The 18,554-nt window shown below is 48.9% G+C and overlaps 1 protein-coding gene and 1 pseudogene across 1 annotated transcript in view; one reads left to right on the top strand and one right to left on the bottom strand.

Moving 5' to 3' along the window:
- Positions 1-18,554, bottom strand: part of Rufy1 (RUN and FYVE domain containing 1) — a 39,546-nt gene that overhangs the window by 10,537 nt on the left and 10,455 nt on the right. The window contains exons 5-10 of the mRNA XM_023713129.1: positions 13,577-13,638; positions 12,288-12,353; positions 9,072-9,141; positions 6,195-6,296; positions 4,845-4,961; positions 4,072-4,239 (exon numbers count right to left, since the gene is read on the bottom strand). Coding sequence (XP_023568897.1) covers positions 4,072-4,239; positions 4,845-4,961; positions 6,195-6,296; positions 9,072-9,141; positions 12,288-12,353; positions 13,577-13,638 — 585 coding nt within the window. The remainder of the gene's footprint in view (positions 1-4,071; positions 4,240-4,844; positions 4,962-6,194; positions 6,297-9,071; positions 9,142-12,287; positions 12,354-13,576; positions 13,639-18,554) is intronic.
- The window catches only part of LOC111816257, a 4,204-nt pseudogene continuing 572 nt past the window's right edge, over positions 14,923-18,554 (top strand).

The raw sequence follows: 18,554 nt of genomic DNA on the forward strand, positions 1-18,554 counted from the left end.
TTTTTTTTTTTTTGGTGGAACCGGGGATTGAACTCAGGCCCTCCGCTTGCCAGGCAAGCGCTTATTCTACTGAGCCATCTCCCCGGCCCTTCTGTTTTTCTGAGACAGGATTTACTATGCTGTCCAGGCTGGCTTCTAACTCATGGCGTCCTGCTGCCTTAGCCCCCCGAGTGCTGGAACTGCCAGTGTGTGCCGCTGCACCCAGACAGTCTTCACTTCTGACACGGGTAGGGAGTCCCACTGCCACCACCTCACACTTCCACCAACTGAGCTGGTCAGTCCGAGAATGCTGTGGGAAGAGAGTGGCTGGCATGGAACATTACTCACCTGGCAAGGTGTACATGGGGAGCACAGAGCCACCTGGCCGGGGAGAACATGGGGCTGACACTAGAGCCGAAGAGGAAACAGCTCTGCTGAGCCCGTGATCTCGGGCCTTTCCTGTAAGTACCCAATGTGCAGGATCTCGTCACAGCTCCCTAGCAACCTACGACAACCTGCCACATGAGCATGAAGCTACAGTTGTTACAGTGACGGTCCATCAGCAGAAGAGGAGCAGAGAGAGCTTCGATCCTTTAGGTCCTTCATAAATGACCAAGGCAGTCCCACATGTCAGTGAGGAAGAACAGGCTAGCCTGTGGTGACTTGCTACCTGCCAAAGAAATGAAACTGGGTCTCTAGGTAAGCCCACATGCAAGGCCTAGCTTCAGTGGCACTGAGGGTCAGCCACCTGAGGGCCGGCCAAAGGCTCAGCAGACTCAAGCGCCTGCTTCGCCTGCTTCGGCAGATGCAGGGGCTGGGGCTTCCTCTCCTGGCCTGCTGTGCTGGCCCCGCCCCCGGGGCACACTGAGGTGGCCATTGAGACTGGGCGTGGTGGAGCACACCTGTAATCCCAGCACTTGGGAGGCTGTAAACAGGAGGATCACTATGAGTCCGATCTTCATAGTGAGACCCTGAACACTCTGTCCTAAATACAAACAAACAAACAAACAAACAAACAAACAAAAAAAGTCCACCACCTGGATGGGGTACGGCTCAGGGGTACAGCACCTGCCCAACACAAACTGTGGGCTCAACCCCAGCAGTGCAATTTGAAAAGTGAAAATATAAACCTTTACCCCTGCATACACAAGGTAAAACTAACACAGAACATGACACCTGGGCACGAGGAAAGCAACTGAAACAAAACCCCAGGCTGTAGACCATATCTGAAAAATCAACACAACTGGCCAAACAAAGATGAGGATCTGAGGTTACTAGAGGACGGACTGGGAGAAGACACAACCCACAAGCCTGTAAGTGGCTGGAATTTAAGACTATCTGTGGAATCACTTTTACCACAAGGACAACAGGAAACTCAGAAGATAAATGAATAAACATAGGAGCACACAAATCACAAAGAGGGCCACTGATGAAGAAGGGCTTCACTACCCAGCCTGAGGAGAACACGGAGGCCTGTGGGAGCTCTCCCCAGCCTCTGGGCACAGATCTCCAAGCTACCTGGCCCTGGAGGAAGAAGCAAAGGAGAGCAGCAGGTGACAGATGCAGCGTGGGGAGGCCCGGGTTCTGGTGGGGCGCTGGGAAGTTCGGCTGGAGCCACCTGTGTCCGTGCAGGTGCAGAAGACTGAAACAGAAGGGCCAGTGCTCACAAGCACCCAGGACTGAGCCCTGCTCAGGAAACAGAAAGTGTGGCGCTGGGGGGGGGGGGCAGAGCAAGGAACCCAAGGGGTGGTGCCAGGGTGCCATCTGTGTAAAATCAGGACTCTATGGAATCAGAATGAACATGTTTCAGAAGGCCAATTACAAACTGAAAGACAAAGGCCAGCCAAATAGCTCAGTGGATTAAAGCACCTGCAAGCAGGCGCAAGGGCCAGGGGTTCAATCCCTGGGCCCACCATGCTGCCCCCCCCCCAGGGTGCACTGAGACAGCAATTGAGACTGGGCATGGTGGCGTGCGCCTGTAATCCCAGCTCTTGGGAGGCTGTAAACAGATGAATCACTATAGTCAGATCTAGTAGTGAGACTCTGAACACCCTGAACACCCTTCCCTAAAAATATAAAAAAAGCCCCAAACAAACAAAAAACAAACTGAAAGACAAACTTTCTGGATTGCCAGTTACTCTGATCTGATATTATACATGGCATAACTAGAGTGAAAGCCACACTACAGCCACAAATATGTTCAATCATTGCCAACAAAAAAATTAAAAAACATGTATTCAAAAAGAAAAAGTGGGCTGGGGAGATAGCTCAGCGGTCTAAGTGCCTGTTTCGCAAGTGCGAGGACCTGGGTTCAGTCCCTGGCACTGCATGCCATGCTGGCCCTGTGCCAAGCTGGCCACCGAAACCAGGTATGGTAGTGTACCAGTGGTGGGAAGGCTGAGACAGGAGGATTACTATGAGTCTGAGCTGCGCAGCGACAGCCTGTACCAAATAAATAAATAAAATTAAAACAAAACAAAACAAAACAAAACACAAAAACCCAAACAAACAAAAAGCAAAGTTTAAAATGTTGGTCTCCAACGAAAGATAGATGGTGGAAGGGAGCTAATGCAAGGCACTGTTGATAGGTTCTGGCCCCAGTATAAATTGCCAAAATCATGATGGCGGTCATCCAGTATGGCTGAAGCCCTTAAAACAACAGCTCATCTTCCCAAGACCACCTCCCCTGTTCTTCTCCAACCCAGCCCAGGGTGCAGTCTCCTGTCACCCTTCCCGCCACCTCAGGGGAGGCCCGTCAGCTCCTCAGGTCTATCTAAACATCCCCCCAAGCCCCTCCCCGCCCCCCAAAGGCCATAAGAGCCTCAGCCTCCCTTTGTTCCAATCCAGAGAATCCCTTATCTTCCCAAATTCTCTCCGTGTCCTCAAAGAAAATAAAGCCCCTTTCCCTTTTTTCTTCTGCCCGTTTCTCTGCTGCGCCAGTTAACTGAAAAAGCCTATCAACCGTTATCTCCATTCTGTGCGAGGCTCTGATGGACTCGGCCTGAGAGGAAGAGCGCGCAGTCCACGGGAGCAGGGCTATCCGGGACGCTGGGCCTCAAAGCTAGCACCACACATTACGAGACCAGCAGAACACACCTTCCAGGTCCTCCAAGCCCCACTGAGTAGGCAAGAGCAGAACGCAGGCCCGTGTTTGCCAGGCAGGCTCTGGGCCGCTGAGTTATCTCCCCAGCCTCTGTGCTAGCTCTCAACCACAGCACTGCAGCTTCTCAGCACCACCTCACCAGCGCAGTGCCACACACTATCTTGGTACTCACCTCATCTTGGGAATGTCACGCTGTACTCAGAACTGTCCCATTATCTTCGTGCTATCACACTATCTAGGGAGCACTAGCTATTCTCTTAGTACTGTCACATTACTTTTTTCTTTTTTGTGGAACCAGGGACTGAACTCAGGACCTTGTGCTTGCCAGGCAGGCACTTAACTCCACTAAGCCATCTTCCTGGCCCGTCACATTACTTCTGACACACATTATAACCTGTCCATAGGCATGAACTATGTCTGCTTTAGCAAGATAATACGAAACAACTTTAAAAAATCGTTGAGGACATTGAATGGTGCTTTTCTGAGCAACTTCTGAGAAGATTTGTAATGTTTCAGATGCTATTTTTCAAACTGAGTCTCTCTAAGCTCATTCCCCTGACCACTCTGAAATGACACAGGACAGACAAACAGCCAGCCGTGTGGCTTCCAACTCAGCCAGACTAGCTTCGTGGCAAAGTGTGGCGAGACAGCACTGAACGCCACCCTTAATCCTTCTCACTCCCGTCACTCACGGAAACAGAAGCAAGCAGGCGGCGAAGGCAGAGCTCAGGTGCAGATTCAGAAGTTGGGCAGCCTAGCTCCTGACTGTGCCCCCGCGCTGTGCCTCAGGGGAAACCGAGCTGGTCCAGGCCTGCCGCTCCACCCCCCATTCTCAGCTACTGATGCCAGGGTCAACAGAAAAAAGGCAACTACACATGTGGGCTCAGGACTAGGTGACTCCTCCGGCACGAGGCCAACAGGAAGCCAGAGGTGGCTCATGGAAAGCTGTGGTACACTAGGCTGCAACATGGCACGCAGCCCAGCCCCACCTGGACTTTGTGGAACATCTGTAGATTGATCGCTTTGACCTCTTCCAGCTGTTGGCGCAGCGCAACAAGCGTGTCCTGCTTCTCGTGGGTATCCTTTTCCAGTAACTTCATGGCGATTTCCATTTCAGTTTTCATTCCGATTTGTAATTCCAGTTCTTTTTCTAGTTCCTGCAGAGCACATTTGAGAGGAACGTGCTATTAAAGTGGGTTCTGATCTGTGTTAACCTGGTCTCACAGCCTGGGCTCTGACTGGAGGTCATGTGGCGCTGGGGGCAGGTCTGGGAGGCTGAGCAGTCGCAGCCTCCCTGGAGTGAGTTTGCCCTTCATGGCGGCAGGCACAGGGACACCAGCCCTGCGCCACGTCAGCATCGGGTGTGGGAGTGCAAGCCTAAGTGATGTGCCTGGCCCTGCCCAGCTCGGCCCCTCCCGTGCTCGGTCCTGTTCAGAGCAGCGAGGACCACCGTTCCGGACTGGCTCTCTGTCCCCAGTGACGCAGGACACAAGCCCTGGACGCAGCACAGGAAGAGGGCAGACCTGGACGCTGCACGTAGGAACCTGGGCTGCTGACCCAGACTGCAGAAAGGAACAGGCTAGCGCAGGCACTGAGAGCAGCGTGCTGCAGAAACACTCAGTGTCCCAGCGGCTTTGAGAAAGGTTCACAGAATGAGAACGCGAGTGGGTGACAATGCAGCCCAGACTGTCAAGGGGCCGCTTCCGCTGGCTGGGCTGCAGCTCGCGTGCTCAGGGGGCTGCGAGGACCCCCCCGGACGCACCAGCCGCACTTTCTTCTCCTCCTTCAGTTGCTTCCACACATTGCTGTACATCTCGTCCAGGCCCTGCCGGCTCTGTCTGTAGGTCTCCAGCTCGACTCTGGTGTCCTGTTTGGTTATCTGTGTAAGACAAGAATGCCAGGAGCAATATGGCCCCTCCAGACAGCAAACTAGCTACACCACAACACTGAAAAGGATGCAACACTTCTAAAAAGGTATGATGAGGGGCCGGGGAGATGGCTCAGTGGAATGAGCACTTGCCTGGCAAGTGCAGGGGCCTGAGTTCAATCCCCAGTTCTGCAAAAAAAAAAAAAAAAGAAAAGTATGACTCCTATCTTTCAAGCATAATAGGGGAAGTTTAAGATTTTATTATTTAATGTAGCTGGTACAGGGCTACAGGGTCTCACTGCACAGCCTGGACGTGCAATGATCCTCCTGTCTCAGCCTCCCCAGTGCTGGAATTATAGGCGTGTGCCACACGCCTGGTCTCAGTGGCTATCAGAGTGCCAAGGAGTGGGGCCTGCATTGCCAGAGATGGAACGTCGGTCCCCACGCTTGCCTAAACTGACGCTTAATCTGCTGAGCTCTCGCCGACCTTAAGACTTTTTTATATTAAGATTTTAAGGAGACTGTAAGTTGGATGTGAAGGTCACGTGCAAGCCAGCTTATTTTTAGTTTTTGAGACAGGGTCTCACTACGCAGTTCAGACTGGCCTCAAGCTTAGGGTGAGCCTCCACCTGCCTACCTCAGCCTCCTGAGTGCTGGGATTACAGGTGTGTACCACTGTGCTGTGCAAGTCAACCGTGTTTTGGGTACCAGGCATCAAGCTGAGGACCCTGCACTTGCCAGGAGGGCGCTGTGCCGCTGAGCCAAATCGTTGGCCCGCGTCAGTAGATTTTTTTGAAAGAAAAAGATTTGTGTAGCAATTTAATTTTCTTTAAAACAGGACAATAGTTTCTATCAGAAAACACTCACCCAACCCTCCTGCCAGTGCTCAGACCCTGCTTGTGCCTAGCACTGAGTGTGTGTGACTCAAGACTGCCTCCAGTCCTCAGGAGTCTACCACGGCCCTCTAAGCCCCTGGGTGACGGCCGCTCTGGAGACCCACACCGTACCAAGACCCAGTGCCTGGAGACACCCGAAGTGACCGTCTCCCGGAACACGGGCAGCCCTCCTCACCACTCTAAGTGACGGCCCGAGACGGTCCACACAGTGTCTGCGCTGCACTCCTAGTGGAGGGCAGACTGAGGTGACCCGGGTACCTTGGGGGACGCCTCCTGCCCCCTGGGGCCATACCACACAGCACAACTGCGGGGCAGGCAGGCAACGGAAGGGGTAGCCCTGCGCTCTCACCTCCACCCGCTTCTCACTCCGCTCCCGAATCAACTCGTTTTGTGTTCGTAACTGCTGCTGTTCTTCCTGAAGTGAACAAATCCGGTCTGTGGCAGCTGAAAGCTGATAAAGGAAGGTTTTCATATTACTCAACATCAAAATTCTTGCCATTCAAATTAAATACAAACTCCCTACATTGTGAGGATTTACGGTGTAACTTTACATGTCTGATAAGTGTTTCCTTATTTTGGATAAACTGTATACACTAAAATTTCTCTCCAAAAAAAAAAAAAAAAAAGCGGGAGGCCAGGGAGATGGCTCAGTGGAGTAAGCGCTTCCCTGGTAAGCGCAAGGGCCTGAGCTCAATCCCCGGTTCTGCCAAATAAAACCCCCCAAAACAAAAAAAACCCGTCTCTCCCATCAACGCTGCCACCTGCCATCTCTGCTCTCCCTAGAATCTCTTCCATTTACAAAAGCAGTAGTTACTACTTCATATATGCAGTGACTTAGGGACACAGAAAGGTTAGAAACACCCAGGCATGATAGTCAACCCCTGCAGCCCAGTGCTCAGGAGCCTGGGGCAGGAGGACGGCCTTGGGTTTGAAGACAGCTTGGGTCTCATAGTAAGTTCAAGGCCAGCTTGAACTACGTAGTGAGACCTTGTCTCAAAAGAAGAAAAACTAAAACCCAAAACTAAAAACTGCCTGAATGCCCATCATTAGAGAAATGGTCCCACAGATTCTAATGGAAGCAAAAAATAGAAACATAATTACACAAATGTTTACAAAAAATTTGGTAAGGGCTGGAGAGATGGCTCAGTGGTCTAAAGCACCTACTTGAAACAAGCTTGGCAAAGCACAGGGACCGCGGTTCGATCCCCCAGCACCACATGCCAGCCAGCCCCGCCCCCTGGTGGGCTGAGCTGGCCACACACACACAATAAATAAATGTAATAAATAAAAATAAATAAATAATTAAAAAAAAATTTGGTAAACAATATCCATAGGGGGAAAAAGCAGGTGATCCGCTATGTGCTCATCTATAATCTCGCTCTCTCTCTCTCTCCCTCTCTCTCCCCCCTTCCTTTCTTTCATGTATTTGTTTGTTAGTCTCACTAGGCAGCTGACTGGTGGTGCTCCTCCTGCTCTCAGCCTCCCCAGCACTGGGATCACAGGTGTGCGCCACTGCACCCAGGACTCTGGCAGGCTCAGCCTACTCTGGGGTGGGGCTGGTGCAGCATGTGGTGCCGGGATCGAACCACAGTCCCTGTGCTTGCCTAAGCAGGTGCTTTAGTCTGCTGAGCTATCTTGCTGGCCCTCATTTATAATTTTTTCCCCATCTGTTATTCTTTAGTTTTTGGATGAGAATTATTTTTATCACTAGCGAGAATGAAAGGCCCTGGGAAGGAGAACAGAACACTGATCACCAGAGGCGGGCCGAGCGGTATGCGCTATCACGGTGCCTGAGGGACAGCACAGAGCAGCTTGGGCACTCGCGCACTCGGGGGCCTGTCCACTAAGTGGCCACTGTGTGTGGCCTGGGGACGCCCTGTCTTCGGCCTCAGAACATGGCCTGCAGAGACAAGGGGAGGCTGGAGAGGAGCAAGACAATGCCCTCTGCCTCAGGGCTGGCCAGCTCTTGGCTCATCCCCTGTGGACAGAGGGACCTGGAGCCACTCAAGGCCTCTCCCTGTGGCAACAGTTCCTAAACCATCAGAATGGCCTTGTGCTCACACCAGAACCACTTAGGGTTCTAAGCAGCTGCCTGAAAGGCGGTGCTAACTGTCCAAAGGGAAGAAGCAGGCCAAGTGCTCACAGACTGCCCGCTGCTCTCCTGAAGACTCAGGAAGGAGGCCAAGCGAGGAGGAGCACTTGCTCTGAGCACTTCTCTCACAATCACTAGCCTAAAGAAAACCCACAGGGAAGCTAGACCTACAGTCAAAGCGGGCTATCTGGCCCCAGCAAAGAGAGAGAGTAATCAGCCACTGCCCCCAGTGCCCACTCAGGGGCCAGGCACCTGACTGCATTTCACAACACCATGAAGCGTGTGTTACCAGCCACCTTGGTGGCAAATACCCGCCTCCCTACCAAGGTGAACATGAACCCTGGCAGGCTAAGTTCCAGGATGCCTCTCTCTGGTGAGTCCCTCACCTCTGGAAACTGCCTCTGAATCTTCTACCACAAACCTCAGCTGCTGCCCTGGAAGCCACCCATCGGGAGAGAAGCCAGTATTAAGTGTGGCCTTCAGTGGGCCTGTTGTCACATTAAGTGTGCTTTTGATTGACCTCTCAGGCTGTCTCTCACCTCCACGCAATGGAGTGATCCTTCCTGAGCCCCCCCAAAGCTCTTGTCCTTCATAATGAAAGTAGCAGAGGGCTTGAGCAGCCAGGGACCACTGCCTGCGGAAAGCCCCAGAGGCTGAGTGACCCCTTCAACTAACAGCAAACAGACCATGTTCCCCAAGCTGACTGCCAGGCGGCTGGGAGCAAGCTGTCTTCCTCGGCTTCGACCCTCCTCCTTCCAGGCCTCACTCTTCCTGCTGAGAGAGCATGCTGCGGGACTGGTCTGTGCTCCTGAGCAGCCTGAACACAAGGGCAGGTGGGTGCCTTGCCACAGAGCCTGGTTCAGGGTGGCAGAGGCGTGGAGCACTGCCAGGAAAGCAGCAAGAGAAAGCAGCCGCATACGCACCAGGGCTGGACGGTGCCAGCAAGCAGCAGCTCTGAGGTGACAGAACCTGTCCCCGAGACAGGCTCCTGCCCGCTACAGCATCTCACCCCGCAGCTGGCCGAGGCCACCGAGTCACCTTCCAGGTAGCCAACAGCTCCAGTGACATCACCAACTACACCATTGCCTTACCCTTGGAGCCTTTGGTTTTGCTTAACAATTTCAATTTACAAACCTCTTCTTGAAGCTTTGAGTTCATTTTTTCCAAGCCATCTATCTTGGTCTGAAGATCCCCAACTGTGCAGCTACAGAAAACATAAATATTAGGCAAACTTGGACTTATAAAAGCTGTTTCCATAGCCAGTGAACAATGAGAGGAGGGATTCCTATATTTCTGGTATGAAACAGCAAAGCAACGACACACAGTTAACTCAGAGTAGATAAGAACTTTAAATACATGTATACATGTATTTTGCTCAGTTTACAATAAATTTGATCCCTAAAATATGTTAGTCAATCCCATTTTAGCCAATTTGAAAGAAAACATTTTCCCTTCAATCCCACAGATGAGAGCCAAACTGCGTTGGGAATCATGCAACTCAGCAGCATTCCGAACAAGATACTGGTTTATACAGCAGACTCGAAGGCGCTGTCTTGGAGGTTACTGATACCACTCAGGAACCCACGACGAGTGTGGTCATCGCACGCACGGAATGTGTGGCCGCACACGGCTCCTCTTTTCTCCTTCCCATCTCCATTCTTTCCTTCCCCACCCTGTTCAAAGCTCACACTGAGGTGATCTTTTTTTAAATTCTCTTTGTATTTCAGCTTTGAAATACTCCTTAAAAGTGCTTTTATATTGAAATGTAAAGAACTGGTGTAATAAATCAAGAACAGGGAGACCAAAGACTTCACAAACACGCCCTGTGCTGATGCAGGCCTCACTTCACGGATCACATGCCCACTTTAGGTGCTGGCTCGGGCTGGAAGACAGCTCGCTGGCGTGAGTGCCACCTGGCAAGTGCAAGGCCCCGAGTGCACACGCTGCGCCGGCCCCACCACCACGGAGGCTCGTCTGCCGCAGGCAGCAGACCCTCAAGCTCACGTTTTCACAGACGAAGAAACCCTTACTCAGGCTCATGCAGCTCCCTCCCATCGGTCTTTTTGGTTTTTGAGATAGTCTCTGCAATTCAGGCTGGCCTTGAACTTGCTGCAACTCTCCTGCCTCAGCCTTCCAACTGCTGGGATTATAGGCGTACACCATCATACCCAGCCTTTCTTTTTTTTTTTAATTTTTATTTATTTGTTTATTTTGTGTGTGGCCAGCTCAGCCCACCAGGGGGCGGGGCTGGCTGGCATGTGGTGCTGGGGACTGAACCGCGGTCCCTGTGCTTTGCTTAGCTTAGCTTGTTCTAAGTAGGTGCTTTAGACCACTGAGCCATCTCACCAGCCCCCGCAGCCTTTCTTTTGTAGTACTGGGATTAAACGCCACACTTCAAGCATTCTGAGCAGCTGGGGCACCACTGAACCTCACTCCCAGCCTCTTCTTTAGGTTGTTTTTGGGACACAGGGCCTCACTGTGCAGTTGGACTGGCCTTAAGCTCACTGTGTAGTTAGTTTATCCTGGTCTCCAATTCATGGCCACCGCCCCAACTCAGGTGTCTGAGTGCTGGGATTAGAGGCATGTGCCACCATGCCTGGCATCCTCTTCAGTCTTTAAACTTTAAATTTTTATTTCATCTCCTCCCCCATTTTAAATTCTTTTCTGTTCATGTATTTGTGAAGGGTTGCGAGCATTCCAACCCAACACCTTGGCCCCAGGGCCTGTAACTCAGGCAACATATCAGACAGTCCCTTTGCCTGTAGGAAATGAACCAGGAGAGCCAACGAATTAAGGCTCAGGAACTAGGTGGGAGAAAACCACAAGCAAAATGGAAAAGGGGGAAAAAAACTCCCCAAAGATGTGGAAGGAAGAAAATATTTTAAGAGCATCCAATTATCAACTTAGCATCAACTATATAGCTTAGAAAATATCACTAATTTACTTTAATATTTTATGTTAAAAGCGGCAACAGGGCTGGTCGGATAGGTCAGCAGACTAAGTGCCTGGCTAGGCAAGCACAAGGATTGGGGTTCAATCCCTGGCACCACAGCTGCACTGGCCACCAAGTCTGGACATGGCGGTGCACGCCTGTAATCCCAGTGCCCGGGAAGCTGAAAACAGGAAGATCACTAAGAGTCTAAGGTGTGTAGTGAGACCCTGTACTAAATACATTAAAAAAAAAAAAGCAGAAATAATATTTTTCCTGTAAAAGTTGTAAACTACTATCAGGAAAAGACAGGTCCTCAGGAAGTGGAAACCTGGGTGAACAAGCAATTAAGGAAAACCCAAAGTGCTAGGCAGGCAGCCCCTTCCACATGAGCTTCACTTCCAGAGTGCAGAATGCCGAGGACCTGCAGGCAGCTCTGGCCCCAGGAAAGGCAAGGGCTGGCCGGAGGCTAGCCTGTCTCTGTGATGCAGCGTGGCCCACCATGACTATGCCCATGAGTGCACATCACTTCACCAGATGGCGGAGAAGTCCCGCTGGCCTTGGTGATGCAGAGAGGCGTCTTGCAGGACTCAGTAATTGCTCTTCACAAAATTCACAGCCTCCATCACAGTTAAGGTGAGACTCGGTGTGGTGTTTTCCTACACTTGCTTTTTTTTTTGCTGTTTTTTGAAACAGGGTCTCATTGTGAGATCCAAGCTGACCTTGAACTCACTATGCAGCCCAGGCTGGCTTCTGACTCATGCAGCCACCCACCCCCTCGCCTGAGGGCGGGGTTACAAGCCTGCACCACCACGTCCAGCCCTCCTAAAGCGGACTGGGAAAAACATGCCAGCTTGTTTGCTTTGCTGGCTTGTGGGGTCACAAAGCCTTCCCAGGGGAGCTAATGTGCAACACACTAATTAACATACTTCCTAGAAGGGGCTTCAGAGAGGGAACAATGTGCCTTCCAAAATCACTGGGCCAGGAATCCACCCGTTTCCCTACCTAAACCTCCAAGGGACACATCACTGGCTTTCTAGCTTAAAATAAAAAGAAAGAAAGAGAAGAAAACCAAAATGCATTTGCCTCTGTTCATGACCACACGGATCTGGAAGAGCCAGCCAGACTTTCTCGGTGGCTTCCTGCTTGCCACCTTAGGAGGCTGGGTGCCGGCCTGTGCCACATTCCTGCACAGAGGAGCAGGGAGTTCCTAAAAGCTGGCTCCCAAGAAGAAACCCCACTTTTCCGCCTGTAACATACCAGGCTTGCCTGGATGAGCATAGTCCTTTTTTCTTGGTTTGGAAAAAAGTGAGTTATAAATAGGTGAAAACTACAAGTCCTAGAAAATAAAGTGGTGAGCACACACTGAGCACACACTGAGCACACACTGAGCAGCGCTGCACAAAAGGAGTGAGTCCCACCTTAAGTGCCGGTTCAGCTCTTCCACATAATTTTTTTGATCAAGGACGTCGGTAATTCTTTCCTGCCTTATAAAAACAGCAGAGAAAAGGAGAAAGTTTTTAAGTTCACGGTTAAGACTATTAACTACTCAGCCATTTTTTGGCTGCCTGGTAGGAGCAGCAGTGTTCACTGCCTGGCAATGTCCAGAGCACCCTGCAGTGGGCAGGGTGCAAGGCTGGCCTGCTGGGGGCTTGGTGGTGGCACCCAAGGGGTGCCCTGGAGCACAGGTTCTGGATGAGGAGGGGACTATGGGCACACACAGGGAGCACAGCCTGCTGCACAAACCACTGGCAAGAGGCCTCTGGCCCTTACTACTGCATGGAAAGAAAGGGGTCCACTCACTCCAGAGAGGACCAAGAGACTTCAAAACACAAAGCTGAACAGTCTAAAAGCCAGAGTTCAGACTTTTAACATTTACCAGGCAGGCCCTTCCTGTAACTTCTTTCCTTTTCCTTTTTTGCGTCAAGAGCCTCACTATGTAGTCCAGGCTGGTCTTGAGCTCACTATGTAGCCTAGATTAGCCTTGAACTCGTGACGATCCTCCTGCCTCAGCTTCTCCAGGGCTGGGATTTCGGGCATGCTCCACCATCTCTGCTTCTCCCTAGTTTGTAAACCTTACATTTGCAATTTACAGAAATGGGATCATCCTATCCAATTCATGCTGTAGTTGACCGATTTATTCTTTTTTTTTTTTTTTTAAATTTAGAACAGGGTGTACGGGGTCTCACTGCATAGATCGGACTCATAGTGATCCTCTGTGTACAGCCTCCCAAGAGTTGGGATTACAGGCATGCCGGCTCAGCAAATCCTGGGGGCGGGGCGGGGCGGGGCGGGGCGGGGCCGGCGTGGTACAGCAGGCTTGGGGATCCAACTCCTGGTCCCTGTGTCTGCCTAAGCGGGCGCTTTTATCCGCTGAGCGCCAGCCCTGGATTTATTCTTTATCTTTATATTTTGAGACAGGGCCTTGGCAAGTCGTTGGGCTATCCAGCATGGCCTTGAACTCATTCACAATCCTTTTCCCTCAGCCTCCTGAGAAGCTAAGTTTACAGGCATTCACAATTTTTCTATGAAGTTCCTTTTTTCCATTTGTTCTACCTTTTACATAGCTCTCGTAGGCCACTCAATATTAATATGCATAACAGTCATAATTAAAATATGAAATAGATATCAGAGAGTTCTGAAAGCAAAAATTCTTTGCCACAACTTCATTAAAATGGAAAAGAACAACAGTATACTGTGTAGTACTTACTCTTTGCCACCACCAAGATCCTGCACATCTTTAAGGTAGAGGGAGAAATCAATTACTCCAACCTGACAGAAATGAAATGAACAGGTTTAGTAAAAGACAACACTTCTCATTTTCTACAAGCCTCACAATTCAGGTACTCAATATCAGTGCTGTGTCCAAAGGAGCACACTGTTTACACCGAGCCACAACGTTCTCTGGGTACAAACTAATTTAAAGAGAGAAACTTAGATCTTTAGACTAAAGTGGTGACACGTCCGAGTCCTCCTTTACTCAGATTTTGGAGATGACCTAGTTTGTTTCCCAGGGAAAATTCTGTCACTGCAGGACTCAGGGAAGACAAACTTCTCACTCATCTCAGCATCAAGGGTTTCCTCTGCTCCAAAGGGAGATGGCTTGAAGAAATAAAGCTCGTGGGAGTAGGAGAAACCAGTCCTATCTGAGACCTCAGAGCACAGCGTGCAATGTCCATGTACGAGGGACATTTGAAACACTCACGTTACGCCGCTTACGCAGAACCGTAACAAAGGATGTGGCAGACTGATGCACAAGAACATGAATAAAAGCCCAGGACACAATCTGAAGTTAAAGAACAGTACGTAGAGCACTGGCCTCATAAGAGTAACTCTGTGTGCACACCGAAGCTGTGGGACGATTTTCACTTTAAGACATGACTGCACTTTCTCCAACCTCTATCTTCCACCAACAAAATCAATCTGTTTTTAATCCTGTCTTGGATGGCCTTAGTTCTAGTTTTGTTACATAAATGCAAAAGAGACAATACTATGTGACTTGTGGCTTCCACCTGGCTCTTTTTCTGGGGACATGTGCTTTGATGTTACACGCGGTAGAGCCTGTGGGAGGGCCACACAGAGCCAGAGATGCTGAGAAGCCCCCCAGGCCGAGCCTGGGCTCAGCCCTGAGCACAGGTGCAGCAGAGCTTTAGTGACCCTGGCCTCATCACCATCTGCCTGGGACCAGCCGCACGCTGGAACTGTGACAGCCACCTTCCCAGAACTCAGTCCACCCAACTGTTAAGAGACATGGTGGCTGCCACTGTTCAGGTGACTGCTGATTTCTTTTTTCTTTCTTTCTTTTTTTTATTGGCAGAACTGGGCATTGAGCGCAGGCCCTTGCACTTGCCAGGGAAGCGCTTATTCCACTGAGCCAGCTCCCCGGCCCCTGACTGCTGATTTCTTACACAGCAACAGAGAACCAGAAAAGGACCAGCTTCAAACAGAAGCTATATACGTACAAATGCAGGGAAGCCGAAAATCGCTATCTTCCCTGAGGGGAAGAAGGTACCCAGAGAGGGGCCTTCGGGAACCAGGAACAACAGTAGTGTAAGCATGGGTCAAAGCAGTGAAAGGTGTACAAGGAAGATTAGCGGTGTTAAGTACTGACAGACTTTAAATGCAGTTCTTACAGATACAAGAGAAAACTACGGAAACCAGAGGAGAGAACAGCATACTGAAATTTAGCTGGAAGAGACTACCTGTTTACTGAAAGTAATCCAAACAAAGGAAATCTCATTTAGAAAAGAATGTGCTGCTCTTCATGGTATGACAAAAGGTAAACAACAGACCACTGAATATCAGCACAATTTGAAAGGTGAAACTGAACAACTAAAAAGAAATGCTGAATGACAAAGGCAAAGCTAAAATCTCAAGAACAGGAACATAAGAATAGTATCACCAAACTTGCACATGAAATGAAAATCAAAGAGGAGGAACATAAGACAGAAATAAACAGACTTTATATCAAGAGATGCAGAAAAAAGGTTGAACTAAATGAAGGAAAGCACAAAGATCTAATAAAGAAAAAGGAAATAGAAATTTCAGAGTTAAATGCAAAGTTAGCAACTCAAGAAAAGGGAAAGTAAGGGCTGGCGAGATAGCTCAGACTGAGCACCTGCTCTGGCAACTGCAGGGACCAGGGTTCAATCCCCGGTCCTGTCTGCAGCACTGGCTGCTCCCAGGGTGCACTGAGCTGGCCAATAAGTCCAGGAGTGGTGGTGCATGCTTGTAATCCCAGTGCTGGCGAGGCAGAAAACAGGAGGATTACTATGAGTCCAAGCTGTGTAGTGAGACCTTATTCCAAATATATAAATAGAAAAAAAAAAAAAAGGAAAATGAAATAATCAAACTACAGCTGGAATTTGATGCTAAGCTAGCAAGAGTTCAGACTAAATTAAAACTCCATCAAGAGGCTATTTCCCCACAGAGTATGTACAGAAGGAAGCTTCAACATCTTCAGAAAACAAAACAAGGGCAGGCCAGATAGCTCAGCAGACTAAATGCCTGTGTAGGCAGGCACAGGGACAGGCACCGCGTGGGGCACCAGCCCCGCCCCTGCAACGCTAAACTGAGCCTGGGCGCACGGCACACACCAGCAATCCCAGTCCCAAGCTGGGGAGGGAGACCTTGCACCAAATACACACCCACACACACACACCCACACCCACACCCACAAACCAAACCAATAAGGAATTGCAATTTTTCCTAATATTATTCATGATTTGCAGCAGCATTTCCACCAGTAAAGATTTTAACTTCAAGCATAGACCATTTTGAGTGTAACAGTAAATTCATTAATTACTATTTACTTTTTTTTTAATATTTATTTATTTATTTATTTAACTTCAAGCATAGACCATTTTGAGTGTAACAGTAAATTCATTAATTACTATTTACTTTTTTTTTAATATTTATTTATTTATTTATTTATTTATTTATTTATTTATTTTTTGTGTGTGGCCAGCTCTGCCCACCAGGGGGCGGGGCTGGCTGGCATGTGGTGCTGGGGGATTGAACTGCGGTCCCTGTGTTTTGCTTAGCTTAGCTTGTTCTAAGTAGGTGCTTTAGACCACTGAGCCATCTCACCAGCCTACTATTTACTTTTTAAAGAGCAGTTTAAAAAGTCACTTCTATTTTCAACAAAAGCCTAAATAATAAGAAAGAAACAGCTCTAAAGAAAAGGAAAGAAAAAGTTAAGGGGACAGGAAGCTTGGGCTTCATTTGTCACTGTGCACACCTCTATCACCTAGGTGTTTAACAAACATGCATTGCTTATGTAATAAAAAATAATAACAATAAAAATATATTCAATAGGGAAAAAACAATAGGGGAAGAATTAATACCTGAGGCAGGTACTGATTACTAAGAAAGCAAAGCAGGAGCTGCTCCTGTATTTGGCGCATATGCTGCCCAAGCGTGCACCGTGCCCTGTGACTATGGCAGAAGAGACAGTCTGGATCAATCTCTACAAGCACGGGCAGTGTACAAGAAATACAAGTATTACAAACAAGAGTGGTAAGATTTTAAAAAGCTATGACAACAGTGTCATATAACTTTAGTTTATAGTAGCTGAATGAAATGATTTCCAAGGAAATAGAAATGACTAAAAAATTATACTAGGAGTTGGAAAATCAATACATTGACCAAAAAATAAGCAGAAAATTACAGTGAAGATGGACATGGTGGTACATGCCTATAATCCCTGCACTTGGGGGGGCTGAGGCAAGGGGACCACTGCAAACTCAAAGCAAACTGACGAATTCAAGGTTAGCCTGACTCAAAACAAAACAAAGGGGCCAGGGAGATAGCTCAGTAGAATAAGTGCTTGCCTGGCAAGCGCAAGGGCCTGAGTTCAATCCCTGGTTCTGCAAAAAACCAAACCAAAACAAAACCCAACCCAACAAATTAAAGTAATCAAAAAAGTAGCAGGCCTAAAAAAGGTATAAGGCTGTCATGGTCATACAGTAAGTTCTAGTAAAATTTGAAAAAAAAAAATCTGTTCTAACAAGGAAAGAAACAATATCCTCTGTTTATTAAGAGTCTCATGTACATAATCCCGACCCTGAAAGGTGGTGAGGCAGTAAAGGAAACCTGGGACAGTTTCACGTCTGGGCAGAGATGCAGAAATGCCAGGTAATCATAGCATGACCAGTACGTGATGAGCAAGCTGTGCTCGTTCTAGGAATGCCTGGATGATATTTTAATGGGAATCCACAAATTTACCCAGTTATCACCTGAAAAGAGACATATCCCAAAAGATGTCAAAGAAGGTATTTGCCCTCACTGTGTGTTCACTTCTGCTGAAAGCACACGGACACAGAAGAGCACACTTCTTCAGCATGAAAAAGAGTGTCCTCAGTCACCAACAGTGACACAGACCCAGCACTGCCTTTTGGTAAGAGCTTAGGGTGCAACACAGCTATCATTTATATAATCTCAGTGGACTTCTATCTTGGAGTTTGACAAATGACACCCAAATCCCCCAGGCAGAACAAACAGCCCCAGAGCCTAAGAAGAGGTGTAGCAGCACTGCAGAGGCCAGATGCCAGAGTGACAAGTACCAGTGACAAAGAAGGGCTGTGGGAACACAGGTCAGGAGCAACCCTGGCAGGCTGTGGACAGTGCATGTGTGACAAAAGGACTAAATAGATGATTCTGAGAAAATTGGTTTATTTTTTGTGAATCTAGATTCTATTCCATACTATATCAAAACTAATGATAGATTTCTAATTTAAAAAAATATATATTATTTTAGGGAAGGGTCTACAGGGTGTTCAGGGTCTCACTACTAGATCAGACTTATAGTGATCCACCTGTTTACAGCCTCCTAAGAGCTGGGGTGGGTGGGCGGGGCCAGCAAGGCAGGCCTGGGATCGAACCCCTGGCCCCTGTGCCTGCTTGCAGGCACTTTAATCCGCTGAGCTATTTGGCCGGCCCTGAAGTTGAGAAAGACTTTTTTTGGCTGGTTCAGGCTGCTGAAAGGGGGGTCTGGTGTGGCATGCAGTCCCCCGCGCTTGACTGGGTTTACCCATGCAGCCGCTTAAATAACTGAGCTAACCAGCAAGCCCCCAAATAGTTAAGGACATTAGAAGAGCTTTATTTATTTATTTATTTATTTATTTATTTATTTATTTAGCGGTACCGGGGATTGAACTCATGACCTTGCACTTGACAGGTAAGCGCTT

This window comes from Octodon degus, unplaced genomic scaffold (assembly GCF_000260255.1).
Source record: "Octodon degus isolate 3935 unplaced genomic scaffold, OctDeg1.0 scaffold00029, whole genome shotgun sequence".
NCBI lineage: Eukaryota > Metazoa > Chordata > Mammalia > Rodentia > Octodontidae > Octodon > Octodon degus.